At 34.0% G+C, this 18,530-nt stretch overlaps 3 protein-coding genes across 6 annotated transcripts; all 3 read right to left on the reverse strand.

The window, feature by feature from the left end:
- Window positions 1-785: 785 nt before the first annotated feature.
- Window positions 786-6,291, reverse strand: LOC142533796 (uncharacterized). Of its 4 annotated transcripts, none has more exons than XM_075640691.1 (5): window positions 6,166-6,291; window positions 2,146-4,345; window positions 1,911-2,070; window positions 1,573-1,655; window positions 786-1,061 (listed from the first exon to the last, which is right to left on the reverse strand). In XM_075640691.1, exons 1-5 carry the CDS (start codon window positions 6,201-6,203, stop codon window positions 987-989), a joined length of 2,556 nt encoding a protein of 851 aa, XP_075496806.1. In that variant the 5' UTR covers window positions 6,204-6,291; the 3' UTR covers window positions 786-986. The 4 variants fall into 4 exon arrangements, with proteins under 4 accessions (XP_075496806.1, XP_075496808.1, XP_075496805.1 ...); XM_075640693.1 differs by lacking the exon at window positions 6,166-6,291 and adding an exon at window positions 4,878-4,992; XM_075640690.1 differs by lacking the exon at window positions 6,166-6,291 and having other exon boundaries at window positions 2,146-4,871.
- Window positions 6,292-8,669: 2,378 nt separating this feature from the next.
- LOC142532959 (putative calcium-binding protein CML44) lies at window positions 8,670-9,500 on the reverse strand. The gene has a single exon (XM_075639518.1). The coding sequence runs from the start codon at window positions 9,398-9,400 to the stop codon at window positions 8,906-8,908; it is 495 nt and encodes a 164-aa protein (XP_075495633.1). The 5' UTR covers window positions 9,401-9,500; the 3' UTR covers window positions 8,670-8,905.
- Window positions 9,501-11,578: 2,078 nt separating this feature from the next.
- Window positions 11,579-18,257, reverse strand: LOC142532939 (UDP-sugar pyrophosphorylase-like). Its single transcript, XM_075639492.1, has 17 exons — window positions 18,062-18,257; window positions 17,848-17,952; window positions 17,040-17,156; window positions 16,542-16,682; window positions 16,150-16,249; window positions 15,610-15,737; window positions 15,462-15,533; window positions 15,273-15,337; window positions 15,056-15,116; window positions 14,846-14,963; window positions 14,465-14,589; window positions 13,927-14,003; window positions 13,264-13,369; window positions 13,119-13,178; window positions 12,780-12,860; window positions 12,222-12,464; window positions 11,579-11,999 (listed from the first exon to the last, which is right to left on the reverse strand). Exons 1-17 carry the CDS (start codon window positions 18,176-18,178, stop codon window positions 11,865-11,867), a joined length of 1,851 nt encoding a protein of 616 aa, XP_075495607.1. The 5' UTR covers window positions 18,179-18,257; the 3' UTR covers window positions 11,579-11,864.
- Between the last annotated feature and the right edge of the window lie 273 nt (window positions 18,258-18,530).

Genomic DNA, 18,530 nt, shown 5'->3' on the forward strand with positions numbered 1-18,530 from the left:
TAAAAATTGACTCCCACCACCCCCACCATTTTTATTATTAAATTTTTTTGAGAATTTTAAATTTTATATGAGTAGGTTTTTAAGACATTTTCATAAATATACAGTGACAGATCTATTTGATTTATATTTGTAATAAAAAATAATATTTATTTTATAAGTCAAATCAAATATTTATATCGTAAAATTGAAATATAAATTTGTCTCGTTAGAGTTTTTATAATTTCAATAATTTTATATTGAATTATATTTTTTTTAAGTGAGAGTCTATTCTTCATTCAGACAAAAATAATCAACTGTCGAGATTTTTGTTAATGCGATGAAAAATTGAAATCGGGTTTAAAATAATGTTACGAGAGAACTGAGTTTTCTACGTAACAAAATCAAGCTTGAAAAAAATGATATCAAAACAAATTATTTTATCAATGCCTAATATATTAATATATTTTTGTTTAATGTTATTTCAAAATCAATACATTTAAATAAATATATGATAAATAACGAGAAATATTATTATTTTTAAAAAATAAATAAATTAATGATATTGAAAATTGGAAAATATGAAATATAGAAATAATTCACATATATTTTTTTAGCATGATTTTGTTGCGGAAATCTTACACAAAAATATTATTTTAATATAAAAAATATTAACTTTTGTTCTAGGTATGAATCAGGTCGACTCGTATATAGATCCGTGAGACGTGAAGACATGTTCTTTAACTTTAATAATGATTATTAAAAAAATATTATTTAAAAAAAAAAACTAATTCAGTTAAAAACTAGTATTAATGAAATCATACAAAGTGCAATAAGTAAATAACTAGTACAATCTTCAGAAAAATCATTTGTAGTCTACGAGAAAAAAACATGAAATATGATCAAATTTGTCTAAAACTAAAATATTCCTCACAGCAACAACAGAATTAACAAGCAGCAAACCAGCAAGGAATACTTCCGAATGTTGCCTTTGGGCTGATCCAGATATATCAAAGTAAAGTTGGATCCACTCGAAGGCACTCTTCGTCTTCCCATGGTTTGAATGATCCTTCTTGCGTCAAATTCTGATCAACGGATTCTTGAGTTCACAGATAGAAAAATAGGAAACTAAAACGGGAAAAGGCAAGATATCACATGTATAAATAATAGAATATGCAACAGCAAGAGAAAAAAAAATATGAATCATAGTATAGACAAACAAGAATTAATCTTTAAATCAAATAAAACTGCTAAAATGTATCCTCCTTCACAAAAACCAGTCTTTCTGCAGAAGCTGGACAATTGGTTCCTCGATATTTTGAGAAGGAAGTCCCATATCAGGGGTGGTACAGCATATTGAGACATCTATGAAGCGAAAGTTAACCTATGGAGCCATATCATACATATTTTTGGAAGTATGCACGATCATCACAAAACTCAACCAGAAATAAACAAGAAGTGATTTTACGAAAACAATAATAGCTTTCATTTATGCTCACAAATAAGTGATCGAGTATTGTGGAAATCAAACGAAGATGCTTAAAAATCTTAACAAAATGAGTTGTGGCAAAGAATGTGATCAGAAAACTCACTAACCTCAAGCCAAAAGAAAAATCCACGTAAAATGGCCAAACATTTTCCCTTTCTCTGTCGTTGTGCCGCCAGTGTTTTCACCAACTCTTCATGCAATAAAAGATGAATGCCTTGTTAGTCAGAGGATCCATATAAATTGCATTTATTAGGATTAGCACAGAGCAGAATTAAACAAGATATGTAGTAATAAACTTAGTGCTACATTAATTGAGGCACAGGTAAAACTATAAAATCCAAAATATAAAAAGATCATAATGTATTGTTTTTTTCTTGGAATTTTTAAATTAGATATAATTGTGTGACTTTTTGCTTTGTTCTAGCATATAAGTCCGTGGACTGACCTGAATGGAATTTGACATAAGATCCAGCCTTGAATGCTTCCAGAAGCCTCTTGCTCTCCTGTTTGTCATATGGTTCCTGGAGAACATTCATGATCTGTCTCCTAAAATCAAATCGCGGACTTGTCCTCCCTGGTAACTTGACGTCGTCATCTTCTAACACCTGATTATAAAATCAACATGAAATCAAAATTATGATTTTTCTGTAAGATTTTTCATAAAAGCAAAGACAGCATACACTTTTGTGGAATTTCTTTGAAGTCACGATTGAGCCTCGGTTCCCAGCCCTGTAAAATAATGCACTGTCTAGGATTTCAACATCAGAATCACTATCATCGGTGATGACTATTTCTTTCATGAACATGCTATGGCTTTGTTTTGGATGAGCTTGATCAGCACAATTTTTTGTCACCTGATTTTTCCTTTGACAAGGCTTGTGAAACAGCGGCTTGTTTTCTGTTTGAGCCACGTCATTTCTGCTATCTGCGTCATCTACTTTAATCTCGTAACTCCCACTAACCACTTTCCTTAATTTTCTCTGCACCTTGTATTTCTTACCTGGTTGAGTTTGATCAACATCCTCATGCTGATGCTCTTCCAGATTCTTCTCTGGACTAGGCTTTGGATACAAAGGCTCATTGTCTCTGTAGTTCGCAGCCTTTAGGTTGGCCACACAGTCATTCGTAGCCACATTCTTTTCCTCCATCACTTTCGGCAAATTTCTCTTGCTCTGAACCTCCTTGTCTTCCTCACCTGGTACTACTTGATTGGCAAGATCAACCTGATATTTTGTCGCCGAATTATGTTTTGGATCAGGCTTTATATATAAATGCTTCTCTGTATCCAGGTTGTGGTCGCTTAGAACCACATTTTTGCCTTTGAGAACTTTTTTTCTCTTGATTGATTGAGCTTGACTAAAAGGTTCACTATGTTTCTTTGACTCTGAATTATTTATCGGATTAGGACTCTGATTATCTGTTACAATATTATCTTTCTGGACAAAAGTCGTATTTTTTGATACTTTACAGCTTCCCAAATTGTTCATCCTTTTTGATAGAGCTTTAGAAATTCCAACCTCTGATTCTTTGATGATTCCCTTATTCCTAAGATCGGGCTTCTTCAAAATTTCATTTCTTCTATTGTCAGATGCATGCTGATTCACAAGTGCCTGTTCATTTGGAAGCCTGGGACTCTGATCAGCGGCACCAGTGCTGGCTGCATCATCTACTTTAATCTCGTAACTCCCATGGACCAGTTTCCTTAATTTTCTCTGGTTCTGCACCTTGTATTTCATACCTGGTTGAGTTTGATCAACATCCTCATGCTGATGTTCTTCCAGATTCTTCTCTGGACTAGGCTTCGAATACAAAGGCTCATTGTCTCTGTAGTTCACAGCCTTTCTTCTGTTGGCCACACAGTCATTCGTCACCACATTCTTTTCCTGCATCACTTTCGGCAAATTTGTCTTGCTCTGGACCTCCTTGTCTTCCCCACTTGGTACGACTTGATTGGCACGATCAACCTTATACTTTGTCGCCGAATTATGTTTTGGATCAGGCTTTATATATAAATGCTTCTCTGTATCCAGGTTGTGCTTGCTTAGAACCACATTTTTGCCTTTGAGAACTTTTTCTCTCTTGATTGGTTGATCTTGACCAACAAGTTCACTCTGATTCTTTGACTCTGGATTATTTCTCGGATTTGGACTCTGATACTGATTCCCATCACAGCTAATTCGTATCACAGATTCACTGTGGGGCACATAATATGCCTTGGCCACATCCTCCTCTCCCTCGTCAGCTTTTCTCAACCGAGCTTGGCCATGAGGTTCACTCTGATTATCTGTTACAATATTATCTTCCTGGACAAAAGTCATATTTTTTAATACTTTACAGTTTCGTTTAGAAAATCCAACCTCCTTATTCCTAAGATCAGGCTTCTCCTTCAAAATTTCATTTCTTCTGTTGTCAGATGCATGCTGATTCACAGGTGCCTGTTCATTTGGAACCTTGGGTCTCTGATCAGCAGCACCATCAACTCGTCCAATATCTTTCCTCATCTTCCTTGCACACTCAGGTACACGTTTTCCACCAAATTTACTTTCTCCTTCGTATTTGACACATACAGATACATCATTAATCCTGCACTCGAGCACATATGACTTCTCATATTTCTTGAGGCTCTCAAAGAAGAGTTCGTACTGAGGGTCACTGACTTCATCAGAATCATCATTCTCCCCACAAATTTGTTCGCCATCAACCTCCTTTTTATGTGGTTTGTATCTTTTTAACCCTCTCAAGTTGAAAAGCAGAAACTGTCGGTAACCAGGATCTACACTCTCAGCCTCCAATTGTTTTCTAAAATCATTCTGTTCATCCTGAAACCCGTAACACATACTCATTGTTCTTTTGAAATCCTGTGCTGCACCACAAGCATTTCTGCCAAGAGCACAAGTTAGATACCGAAAATCACAAACCATGATCAGCTAATTTAATTCTCTTGTGTGATTAATAGACATTCATTGGCATTCCAAAACAAGAAGAATAAACAGACACAAAAATTTATCAAAGGCATTTTCTATAATGTGAAGGCATATTAATATGCATGTGAGATGATTGCAATGATATTAAAAAATACTTTGGTGGCTGTAAACAAAAGAATGGCAAGCGTTCATTCAGTGCAATATGTTAGAATGCTGTCTAAAAGCTTGGCCCTTTTCCAGAAATCATAATAGGCTTCTGTCGAACATGTGATGTGCAGAAGGGATGGAATTTAACAGTTAACTGATTGGAAGGGAAGTTAATGGCTGCTTCGGTAACACGTATATGTAGATATATGTGGAAGAGTCAGGAAGGATGAATTCATTCAATTACAATCTGCATCAGAGAATTCACTCCACAAAAAAGGGAAGAAGAGATACAAGGGATTGAGAAAGATTGCGAAGATCAAGGGACAATAAAGTCGGCGAACCACGTAAATGTTTTGAAATCCTTATTCTGCATGTGTATTCCATAGCATCTGTGTGTGTTGGTCATCACTTAAGTTGAGATCCAGGACATCGACAATATCACGAATCATCGATACAGTGGTCGTCACATAAGAACTTCATAGTTAAGCATATTTAACGTGAGTCAATTCTAGGATAGGTGACCCACTAGAAAGTTTACTACGGTGTGTATAAGTGAGGACATAAACATGTTGGAAAGACTCGGGACAATCGTCGAATATAGGGAGTTACAGTTGGTATGCATGTGAAGCCCAAGGCCAAAGAGGGCGGGAGTGCGCCGGTGCAATGAAGTTGCACGGACAATGAACAGCTCCTGACAAACTTTTAGGCGAAAAGAACATAAATAAACCGATCTCCGATCTTACATCAGAAGGAGAGAGATTCCAAAACTGATCAGTTATGAGACTGTGCAATCAAGAAGATACATCTTCTTTCGGAAGCTCATTACACAAAAATTTCAAAGTTAAGCGTGCTTGACTTGAGAAAATTTTGGAATGGGTGGCTCCTGAAAAGTTTTCTATAGTGCTTGTAAGTGAGGATATAAGCACGCTAGAAAGACTCGTTTAGGTATAATGGTGACAATCATCGAATTTGGGACGTTACATTTGTTATCAGAGCAGATCTCTCCTGGTACGGTGTGGTTCGAAAACGAACAAAGTGGAAGCTGGAGGACATGTGAGGCCGATGCTGAGGAGGAAATATGGCAGCAAAAAAAAAAAACAAATTTACATCAATAAAGGAGGGAAAAATGGCATAAGGGCAAGATTGGAGAATTCAAATGAAGACATAAATGAACACATTTTTGTGAAGGACAAAGAATTAAAGAAACTCACATTTGTTCTTACATTTCTCTGCAGTGTGGAGTTTTTTGCACAAAAAAGATTGAAAATGCTTACTTCAACACCGTAAAATTAAAAAAAAAAAACAAATAAATAAATGATATAGTAGAAATGCGATATTCACAACAATCAGATTTTCGACGAAGTATAATCAAAGGTTCTATGCGGGCTCAAAGACGTAAAATAGTAATTTGAAAATTGTTCGCATGCCCCTCTTTTTTTGAACAGAATGAAAAAATCCCCTCTTTTTTCTTTTGATATCTCCGAGTTTATTAAACAAATTTTCAAGAGAATTAAAGTTGGGGAGGTGTGAAATTTGTAAGAAATGAACTATTTATAAAAAGAAAAATTGGACCAACCCTGAAAATAGTCACCCAACGTCTATAATGGGCAACGAACAAATGGGATCAACCTGCAATTTATTGACTTATAGCCGTTGGGAGTCGCCATTGCTCGGCTATAATGTGCAACTACTTTCCGTCGATAAATCTATTTTTTAAAACCGAACTCGAATCTGGTTTCGGATCCTAATTCGATTTCGGTTCCACCGTGCAAACTGGTCTCAAAGGTCACCAATCCAAACCACTCTCCGATCCAGAAAAATGGGCGTCCCTTTTTAAAAGTAAGAGACGGTGGTGTTGTAAAATTAATCAATAATTTCAAAATGCATATGAATTGTAGTAATTTAAAATTATATTAATCATGAAAAGTCAAAATATAATCGTAACTTGTATATTATAATATATACACGAAGACGTGTATCTCATCTATTGCTATATACGAATTTTGAATAATTTTCTATTTATGATATATTCAAATTAGATAAATAAAATCAACTCTGTGATTCTTGAAATGCTTCTTATTAGTTAAAAATAGACCAAACGCATTGGATGAGTAAAAACAAGAGTACATTTTATTTTGGAGTGGGTCTCATGTGAGACCGTCTCACGGATCATAATATGTGAGACGGGTCAATCCTACCCATATTTACAATAAAAAGTAATACTCTTAGCATAAAAAAGTAATACTTTTTCATGGGTGACCCAAATAAGAGATTCGTCTCACAACTACGACCCGTGAGACCGTCTCACACAAGTTTTTTTTCTTTATTTTGAAGAAAAGGAACTTTCTTTTATTTGATTTTTTATCCAGATTGAGATATAATCCTATCAACATAGAGAATATGTTTGAATTCGATCCCTGGTGACGGAAAATTCTCAGCCTATGTAATTAAAAAGAACGTGTCTCATGTGAGACCGTCTCACGGATCTTAATCTATGAGACGAGTCAACCCTACAGATATTCACAATAAAAAGTAGTAATCTTAGCATAAAAAGTAATACTTTTTCATTGATTACCCTAAATAAGAGAACCGTCTCACAAATACGACCCGTGAGACCGTCTCACGCAAGTTTTTGCCAATTAAAAAAGAGAAGTTCTTTCTTATATTTTAAGAGCATCGATTTGATTGGATATTTTTATTTAAGAAAAATATTAGAAAAAACAATATTATTTAAAAAAACTCGTATGAAACGATATCAGATATCAATTTTATGAGACAAATATTTTATTTTGGTCACAAATGAAAATTTTTCTTTTTTAGTAAATATAAACATAATTAACTTGTCTCACAATACAAATACGTGAGGAGTAGGTCTCATGTGAGACCGTCTCACGGATCTCAATCTGTGAGATGGGTCAATCCTGCCCATATTCTTAATAAAAAGTAATACTTTTAGCATAAAAAGTAATATTTTTCATGGATTATTCCAAATAAAGATCCGTCTCACAAAATACGACCTGTGAGACCGTGTTTTTTGTCATACGTGATATTTCTCAGTAATATTATTTTTCTGTCGATAATGATGTATACTATTTTTAAAAAAATTGATATCCAAAATAATTTTTCTTCCTGGTCTTGTCGTCTAGGTCGACTTCATTTTGATCGCGTTAATAAAATAAAATATATATAAATAAGCACCTCCAACGATTTTTAACAGTAAATGCGAATTCTGTCGACCAATTAGCAAATAGGAAAGAGAAACTTCCATAAGAAATAATTAAGCAAATGGAGAAATTAAGGATGTAGGAAACATGCGTTGGCTGTTTTATTAAAAATAGTAGAAGATGATAATAGTGCAATTCAAATATTTTAAATCGTACATCAATTAAAACATAAGGTTGATTGGTGTACCCAGCAGAGACAATTATTGCACTCAAGAATCTTCATCCCAATAATTATATTCTTTGCAATCAATACCAATCGAATATGTGATATTGATTTTGATACCAATTGTAGGACCGAAAGCTTGTCGTTTTATCAAAATTTATAGTTGATGGTAATATGTGCAACTTAAATCATTTAAATCGTATACAGCTCAAAAACCACTCGATTTCTCTGCATATAGAGATAATTATTTTTTCCCCACAAAGTACTTGAATTGATAGTTAAATTTTGATATGATTCTTCTACGTGCTTTACATCCTCATTTGTATATATTACAAATTATACGCCGGTTTGCACCAAAAATTATTCTCCAGAAGGATTCGGTGTAAACAATTTAACTTTTGATTCTCATTAATTATATTGTCAGCATAATTTTATATGCGTGGTTAGACATAATATGTTGACTAATCATTTTTTATTTAATTTGAAACACACACATATATGATATATGAGAAAAATATATAGTTTCTATTATTTTTTTAATAAATTAAAGGTTGACTGTGCACTTAGATATTACATTACAAAATAAGGAGGAGACATTTTCATCTAGCCGGTTTGAATAATTCTTTTGTCGGTGCACCTACAGTGAATTGATTTGTTCATAGAAATATTATAGTTGTTTCGACTAATGATTTTATTTTGTGAGACAAATCTTTTATCAAACTCAACCAATATGTACCACATATATAAATCCGTAAAATCGTACAATGACATCTATAAAAAATGGTGATAAAATTTTATGTAACAAGATAAACACATCTCATAAAACTAGAGCAGTAAATAGAATATATATAAACATTCCTCGAGAAATGAGTGGTCAAATGTGGCCAAATCAAATCCCAAAGTGGAGCGATAAATTATACAGATTTGAGAATGGATTTCAGGTATATGTGTGGAAAGTTAATTAATCAATAAAAGAATGAATTTAAATTTGAGAATGCGATGTAGGAGACATCATAACCTTGAACTCTTCAAAATCAAGTGCCCCATCCAGATTTTGATCATAAACACGAATCATCTCCTTGCAATCTTGTCCACGTTTCTTGTCCCACAAACCTAATCTCGAAAGCACGCTTTGCAACTCCTCGCTTGAAATGAATCCATCGCCATTCAAATCAAAGACTTTAAAAGCCTTCAAAAGAACGTCAGTACTATGATCCATGTCGTGATCGATATGATCCTCGGAAGAACTATCTTTACTTTCTGCGATCCTGGTCTTCACTATTGCCTCGTAAAAGAACAAGAAATCCATGTAACCGAGACTCGTGTCACCGACAAACTTTTCGAGCTCTTCCAACGTCGCGTGGATGCCGCTGTTTTCAAGAAGATGGTGCAAATCATGTATGCTTACCCGGCCATGGTTGTTCTTGTCCAAATTCTCGAAAATCCTGTGGAGGTCTTCTATGGTAATAGCAGACATTTCACTTTAATTTTACTATTATTAGTTAGGAAATAAAAGAAGAAGAGGGGAAATATATACAATATGAAAATTTGATTTTAGTGTCGTGTTTGTTGAGTTTAATTTCGTATGCGATGAGTATTTGAAGGGTATTTTTGTGTTGAAAGCGTGTGTTTAACGGTCAAATGAAGAATAATGGAGGGCCATTACTCTTTTTAAATAAGACGAATAATAGAGCATATGGTTTGGAAAATGAATACAAGCGAGGGTTCTAAGTTTCTTCTTCTTCTTCTTGTTTTTTTTTTTTTTTTTTAAAAAGATTCCATGGCTCGTGTTTTTAGTCTTTATTATAACCTTTGGCAAGGGACTTTATAATGTTAGATTTTTTTTTAATCTTTTCATATTTTCTTCATTATTCATTCTTCATTTCCATTTTATTTTCATGTCTATTCCTTTTTCAAATTCAATGTTTTTTTATTACGATAAAAATCACCGTTGTTACTCTTCGTTATGTTCTGGATAAACTTCCGGACTAATGCATTGGTCTGCAAACACGCTAATCAGCTAAACAACACGACGCAATCCCTGTGTGACAGACTCACAGGATCGTCAGAGAAAATATTAGTAGGAAAAATCAAATTCTTGATCAATAGTTCAAAATCATTGTTTTGCGTGTGTGTTTCGGCCGCTAATATTTATTAAATTCAAATTAATAATTTCTCGCGGTCCTTTTTTTAAAAAAGGGTATCAATATACTAAATTTTTGGTGTTCTATTTTAGTTGAGAGCTTTCTTATATTCTTTTAATTTCATTTTTCTCTGACATAATAAATTTTTTTTGGGGGGTAGGGATAGGGATTTCTAATTTGTTTAACGAGGTTCATGCCAATCCAGCTAATTAGGTGTTAGCTTTGACATAATAGATTATTAGATAGGAAATAATTTAAAGTGGAAAATATATGGCAATAAAGTAGTTAATGAGTAATTATTAAAGAAAATGGAACGATGGAGTCTTAATTATTTTACATTGAATTTCCATCTAATTTCCACTTCCCATATCTTCAACGGTATGAAGTGGTCGGCATGTTAATCTCGTGTACATTTAATTATCCCATTATTACTACAAGTCGATTTATATAATATAAAATAATTTCTTAAAACAGCAAAATCTACATGAAACTTTATTCAAATCCTCAACTTGCACTTGGATAATGATTTATTCGATTTTATATTTGCCATTTTTTATATTAAAATTAATTAATCACGGTTGAATTATAAAAATTATATCAGTGTAATATAATTTTTTTAAATCTTTTGCATATATTTCACAACTCATCAATATCTAACAAACAAGCATAACAGGCAAGCTAAAATCAAGACCACCATTATTAATAATAAAAACTAAAGGCCTTGACACGCGATATACCATATATATGCATAAATTTTAAAATCAAATATTATTTTATGTGTCAACAATTTTATTTAATTTATTTTTTAAAATATAATTATGTTGCAGTAATTTTCTCACGTTATTCTTGAGTTCCGAGTTTCCATTTTGCCGTGTTTTGTTTTTTTCCTGGAAATAAAGATATCATGTGGAAGGAATATTTCGGAAAATGTAACATGTTTCAGAGATGGTATAAAAACCGAGGCTGACATGAATGGTGCAAAACCAACAGTCAAATTTGTATAAAAAATTAAATACAAGATATCTATGACTAATGAGATATGATTACATATTTTAAAATAAATATATTTAAAAATTTCACACCATTCCTGTCTATTTTTTGTTAGATTCAGACCCGCTCTTGAGTCTTGGCATAATGAAGTAGGGAAATCAAACCATGACACCAAAATTTGGTGTTCATTTCTCCACCTCACAAACCAAGAAGAAAGGACACCATATTTTTTTTAAAAAAAATTTTATATATAGGATTCTGATTTAATATATGTTTTCAGCATTGTGAATTAATTGTAGTGCGATTTGGTTCGAGTGATTTTCTTTGTAATTATATTTTTAAATATCTTATCACCTATATTATAAATACAAGAAACGATAATTTATTAAGAAATTAAACGAGCAAGACCTACAAACTCGAATAAATTCACCAAATGGCTAAAAATGACAAGTCAGTTGCTACTTATCCTTAAAAAATATGTAATCAATAACGAAAGAGAACACCGAACGAGTTTCCGATGCTCAATCAACAATATCCACTCAATTTCGTTTATTATTGATAATGAAATTAGTAAATACTTATATCGATCAATCCCATTGTGTACACAAGTACTCCATTGATCAGAGATTTCACACTACCTAAGTAAGTTGAATTTATATTATTCTACAAAACAATCGATTGCTCATTATTGATTCATGGGCTGCCTCGCAGTTTTTGATTATTGTAATGTAAATATAAAATGAAAAGAACCAATCTTTATTGCGAAATTCAACCTTATGGCTTTAGCAAAAAACTTTCAGGCTCATTTTATGGCTTCTGCAGTTGCTCAACTTTCTTTATTCGGAAACCCCGGATTCTCACTTCTTCTGGTGCTGAAGTATCCTTGTAATCAACATCTTCAAAGATCCATCCCTTGTTTTGTACAGAACCCCCAACTTTAACCTGTCAATGAAATGCAAAAAAAAAAAAAATTACATACAAATGAAGAGAGAAGCCCTTTAATGTGATTAATGGCTTGTTTATTTTTTGAAACACAACTAATAAATGTGTTTTGATTCAATCAAACAGGTCACTAGGATCAAAATTTCAGAAAGAAGATTTTATGAAGTCACGTGTTCAAGGGTTAACCAGATCACAAACTGTCATTGCAAATAATTAGAGTACCTCTGCACCATCATTGGTCCCGTTTATAACAAGAGCCCCATCTAAGGCAAGATCTTCAAGATAGACGCTTTTGCCATTAATGACAATGGTAGATTTTGCTGTAATGGAGCAGTTCCCCCTGACTTTACTTCTAATGTCGGAAAACGTGAGCCCCCATTTGGGTTGCCACACGATACGAGGCCATACTTCCACTTCCTGTCCATTGAATACGCGATGAACTGGATCATCTACCTTAACACCAGCCTGTGATAACACAAAAAGGAAATGATTTTAGGTTGGGTAAAACAGTAAGGAATTTGTGGTGTAGGGGTTTATGAATCCACTTGAGTATACCACGTCCTCATTCATCTCCTCTACGTTCATTTTCAACTTCAAACAGATGTTTAATTTCTCTTTATAAATACGAAATGGATTCCCCATTACTTTTCAAGATAGAACAACACTGGTTCCCAATTTCTCCTTGATACAAGTTCAGTCATGTTATTAATCCATTAGAGTCGCACATAAATGCTTCGATTGAACTTGCAAGCTTCAACTTGATAGAGTTTTAAACAATACCTTTCTCAAAATTAAGCTGTTCACTTTATAAATGGCCATTTCCCCAGAAGTAGCGCTATGATATGGATTGCCTTTAGGAACCTTCAATATAGGAATGCAGGTACATGTGAGATCCAGAATGTATTACGAAACATTATATTCATGAAATGCAAAACGAGACATTACAAAACCCCAGGCACGTGAAAAATGGTAGGACGCAAACAGTATATGTTGCGATAGATCATTGATAAAAGCTGATCGATTATGTTTATCCACATGCACTGCATGAGTGGGTTTCTCCAAATAAGAAAATATCTCAGGGGCTCACTTGCCTCAAGGTACCAACTCATCAACCCTTACCTTAGCTGCATCTTCAGGATTGTTCTTCACAGGTGCATAAGCCAACCAAGTATCCATCACCTGAGTGGTTACCCAAACATTTTTTTCATAACTATAAAAATATATTCAAAATATTCTAAAAAATTAAACCACAGTTTCTGCTTACAGTAAATCCAACTCTAGCAGCAGGAGGAAGAGTTTTAGGATAATCTTGCATCATGCATTCAAGTCTAGTAGATGACTTGAATGCGGTTTTGGTGGCATCTTTGTATCTGCATACAGAGAGAAATTTTAGCAAGCAATCGAAGTAATAAGTCAAAGTAAAAACTAAATCGATCTGAATTCCTAGGCAACCAGGGGTGACCTAAGGAAAATGAAAACTAACAAAGTACTTGAAAAAAGAATCACTAGCAATCATTTGCTGTTAGAGTTTTCTCTTCTATTAATTTTGGGAATAAATGCCATCCATCATTCAGCTTGTATTCCAAGAATAGACAAACAACGTAAAAATGAAGAATTGAATTCTGCTTTACCCGCTCCAGCAGAATGAAAAATCAGGTTAACCCATATTTTATTGGATATAAACTCTTCTACTTGATTCAGATTGAAGGTAATATTATTTCCATCGATTTGCGAAAAAAAAGGTACCATCATTAAGGAATGCGGTGAGTTAAAATTCCCGAGAAACATTTTGTAACGATGTGACATTACTTATGACTTATGATCTAGAAAGAGTGATCACATGAGATTCCAGATAGATTTGCCTCAATTCCAGATAGCAGCACATGAATTTCATACAGAAATGCAGAGACAATGAAAGAGAATTTACTTGGGGTTAACAAACTCCTTTATCGCACCTCCTGTTTTTGAAAGTTCATCCAAATAAGGTGGAATTTCAATAATCAACTACAAAAAAAAAAAAAACGGAATAGTCACCTATAAAATATGTAACTTCATATATGCAAACAGTTCAGTCAACAGTTAGATTGTAAATTCATTGCATACTATCAACTAAAACCTGTAATCCATGATCTAAAAAAAAAAAATTTACAGGATCAATATTTGCTGCAGTAGTCTCTAGACTATAATTTTTCCCAATAAAATGGGGCCACGGAGAGGAAAAAGCTACGAAACTAAAAGTGATTCAGCATAAAGATATGCAAACTAAAAGCATTACCCACTCCAGTTCGAAAGATGCACTGAACTTATATGGACATGCTGATGCAAACATATAATATTGTTTTTTATACTCTCTTGCCCGAGACTAGCGCGTGGAAGGAACCAAAAATAAAATAAAATAACTATGGGACATCACCAAATGGGAAAATTCAAAACAAATGCATAACAACTTTTTGTAAAGTCTGTACTTGGTTTATGTTTCCAGGAAAAGGAGAAAAGCCTGTTTCAGAATTGACGTCACCATCTGGATATCCTGTAGCTCTCAGCAAAGGGTCAAGTTGATTGTATTCCACATTGATCACCATTGTCCTTCCTGACCAAGACATCTTCTAAGTGACAAATTAAATACAATAGCACAAACAGCTTCTTCAAAAAGTTAAGAAGAGCTAATACAAATCGAAACTGCTACTGACTTGCAAAAAAGTGTGGCATCAATCTAGAAGAATATTCCAGTGACAAGAAAGTGAGAAACAATTTTAGCAACTTCAAGGCTAAGTCAGAAAAGGAGAATTTTCTGCAAATGTGCATGAATTTATATGGAGGATAGGCTTATTGTCAATAAGACACACCATCTTGATGAGTAAGCTTGGTAATTCCACCAATAGCTTCCTTAGCTTTCCTCGGAACTGCAAGAGAATTTACTTGGTAGCCTTTGGTGGCGCTGACACCCAATGAAGCTGCAATTCCCTATTATAAAGCATAAAAAAGGATGAAAAATGGCAATTCTGTGGAACATATGTTAAATTTTAGAATCCCGGATGATTGAGTTTTAACAAAACCTTAAACAGAAGACCATTAGTATCTTGGAAGAACACAACCCATTTTCGACCAACATGAAGCCTGAATGTAGAGCAGAATATAAATCATAACACCATGATACACTCGCAGAAAATAACAAGCTTCAAATAGCATGATAACTTGCGGAGTACCACAAAAACCAGTTATCTTAAACAAATTAACAGCATGAAAGCCAAGAAATCCAAACATGAAACTTACCATTCTTTAAGGATGCCACTGGAATAAAGAAGTGAATGAACATCACCATGACCATGAGGCTTTGTCTGCAGAAAAGTGGGAACCAAGAACATACAATCAGACTGAGTTTCTGCACCGATGAGACTATGTGGTTCACACCAACCACTTCATATGACAGAGTTCATATCTCCTATTGACAACAAAAGCTACCTGAATTCTAAACTTATTTTGTGGATCCATGGCCAGCTTGGCATCATTATCATCTAAACAAGCAACTTTTTCCTGTAAAAATGCAAAGGCCATATTGTAGTCAAATTAGTACCGTTAAAGTAATTCCAGAACATGATCTGTTGAATACCTGTTTTATCAGTCTTATTTGACTGGAATTCATCCCAAAATAAGCATTTGATTCTAATAGCTTTAAGGTACGCATATGAGTGTCATCTGATGTCATTATGACCAAAGGAATCTCTGTCGGTCCTCCACCTACATTTGTGGAGAGAGGATAAAGAAAGAAATATGACCAAATCAATTGCTTTTTTCTAAAGAACAACTGTTATGATCGAACTCAAGGCAAAATAAAACATTGTTCTGATCCTCCTAGTGACATTATAGGACTGAAATCTCTGATTCACCCAATTTTCTGTGATATGATCGTATTATATTTCACGAGCTTCTGTAGATATGAAATACAGAAAAGAGAACCAATAAACTATTGAAGAAGTTCAGAATATGAGAAGTACAGAGAGTGACACTGCTGCGTGAGGGAAAAATTATTGCAGGGCATCAATACAAGATGCAAATCAAGCACCAAAGATGCTTCCAAGTAACATTCCATGCCTTAATAGAAGTTCATGGGCAACTTAAGTTACCGGAATAAAAATCTCAATAAACGAACCTTGGGAAAGCCTACAGCTAGTCTCTTGCAAGGCTAGAATAGATTCGATGTAGTGCTGTAAGAAACATGTTCCTGTAGTTGATTCTAGAGGCAGAGCCACCTGCAAAGCGGAAGGATAGAGGTCAAAGAACTACAGTTGATTCTTTTACTGAACTACAGTTGATTCTTTTACTGCTATAAGACGTTAGATAGGTTGCTGTATAAATTATCACACCACACAGTCTACATTCTGACAGGTCCTCGTGACCAGTTACTTATTTAGTTATTTTTTATTTTATTCTTGACCAATTGAATATCACAAATATCAACATGTCATCAGATCAAAACTAAAACAATCACAGTTTATTTTTACAGTGAAAAATGCCCCCTACTCATGCAAGAGACTGTCTTACCTTTATACCATTGTAGCCTAGTCTTTCTCCAAGGCCCCCAGCAACAAGAACAAAGGCAGTCTTCCTTGCCTCATGGACACCAGCATCTTCATATTGAATGAAACTATCATTACCGAAAGTCAAAACTTCTCCAGATGGAACCTGTTAAAAATGATACAGAACTCCACTTGAAATGATTCTGTAGGTCAAGTTAAAGAAGTGAGCAAATCTTATATGAATGCGTTTAAGGGAAATCAGCATAAACCATGGAACCAAATACTTTGCAGAATAATTGATATTTTAGGTTACGCCACCAAAAGAATGTGGAGTAAATTAATAGCAGGAAAAAATTCTCTAAAAATCTAGAAACTCATTTCAAGAAAGATATTTAAAGTCGATAAAAAACAGGGAGAGATACAATTAAAAATTCTAATCTCAGAAACAAACAAATGGTCATCCAAGGTATTTCGATAAACTTATTAGAAAATTAGAAGAAGCTCATAGAGACCACTAACTTACAGAAGGCGTAAATCCATCGAATGGGTTCTTCCCAGCTTTTGAATCTGCCAAAAGTTCCCTGGCAGTTTTGATGTATGATGGTAGGCCTCCAGGATAACTTGCATCAAGCCGAGCAATCTTGAAAAAGTACAAGAAAAAAGAAAATAACACATGCCAAAAAGTGTATTCGCATTACTCAAAGTGGAAATAATTTTTCGTCTAAAATAAATAAATTGCCAGGAAAACAAAAGAATAAGGATTTCAATTCTCGCAGAGAAAATGAAACAAAAGCCGCATTTATCAAGCTAGGTTGCTATGCACTAAGTCATCAACTTAGTGACCGGATTTATCCGCACAAAAGAATTTTCCCATGGTAATCAAGATTCCGTTATCCTAGACCATTCAACACACTATTGAATTATGAAGTCATCGATAAAATTATTATTGAAAATATCTGAAATTTTATTCTCATACTCGTATTCGATTTCGTGAATGAAATGGAGGAGGAGAAACATATACAAAATCCATCAAAAATATTCAAAATAAAAGAACAACACAAAAATTAAAATTGAAACTTTATCCAATGGATCTGAGGTGATACCAAAGATCTCGCACTTGATCTAAATTCCAGTTTTTTTTCCTTCTAATAAACAAGATAGAGAATAGTGCATTCTCATGAAGAAACGTAATTAATTCTCCAAATCTTTATCAGCATTGAGGTTTCATTAGAATTATAAACCAAGATGCAACTGAAACATAGATGCAATTGCACAGATGCTCACATGAGTGACCTCGCGCAATTAATGTAAAAAAAATAGCGGAAAATCACCTGATCAAAAAAGGCAAGCTTCTCATCATCACTGATCCCAGGCTCTGGCCAGTGTTCAAACAAATGGCTCTGATTCAATCCCAGCAGCATCTTCGCTAACTCCACCTATCCACACACATTCAAAACGCTACCAATCACAATTCTAATACAATTCGATCATACATACTCATGCACGTATACGATTAAAACTTCAGCAGTTAAGAAAGATGAGAACCTGCTGAGGGGAGAGGAGAGAAATATTCTTGTGTAGATTAGGTGCAGCGGATACCCAGTCATCGATGTTGAGTCTGGAAAGGCTACCGGCAGCTGATTCGACTGCGGAGGATGCCATGACGTCACTTCACGGTGAATCTGAGAGGAGGTTGATGTACGCGATTGTTGAGGTTGATATACGTGATTGTTGACTAAACGTCTGTTCCGGAAATAAATAGTCGCGCGGATCTTATTATATTAATTATTATTATTTATGTAAAGCCATTTAAGTACCTAGTATTTGTTAAAATTAAAATTAAAATTAAATGATAAATATAAATGGTTTCTTTAAATAAAAAAAATCATCACTTTTTTTTCTGAAAAAAAATCGTAAAATTAAAATAAGATCAGATCGTAGTAAAAAGGTACATTGCATATCTTTGTTAATTAAAAGAAAGTAAAAATTTGATTGAAACGATCTCACGGTCGTA

Source organism: Primulina tabacum, chromosome 18 (genome assembly GCF_025594145.1).
Source record: "Primulina tabacum isolate GXHZ01 chromosome 18, ASM2559414v2, whole genome shotgun sequence".
Taxonomy (NCBI): Eukaryota; Viridiplantae; Streptophyta; class Magnoliopsida; order Lamiales; family Gesneriaceae; genus Primulina; species Primulina tabacum.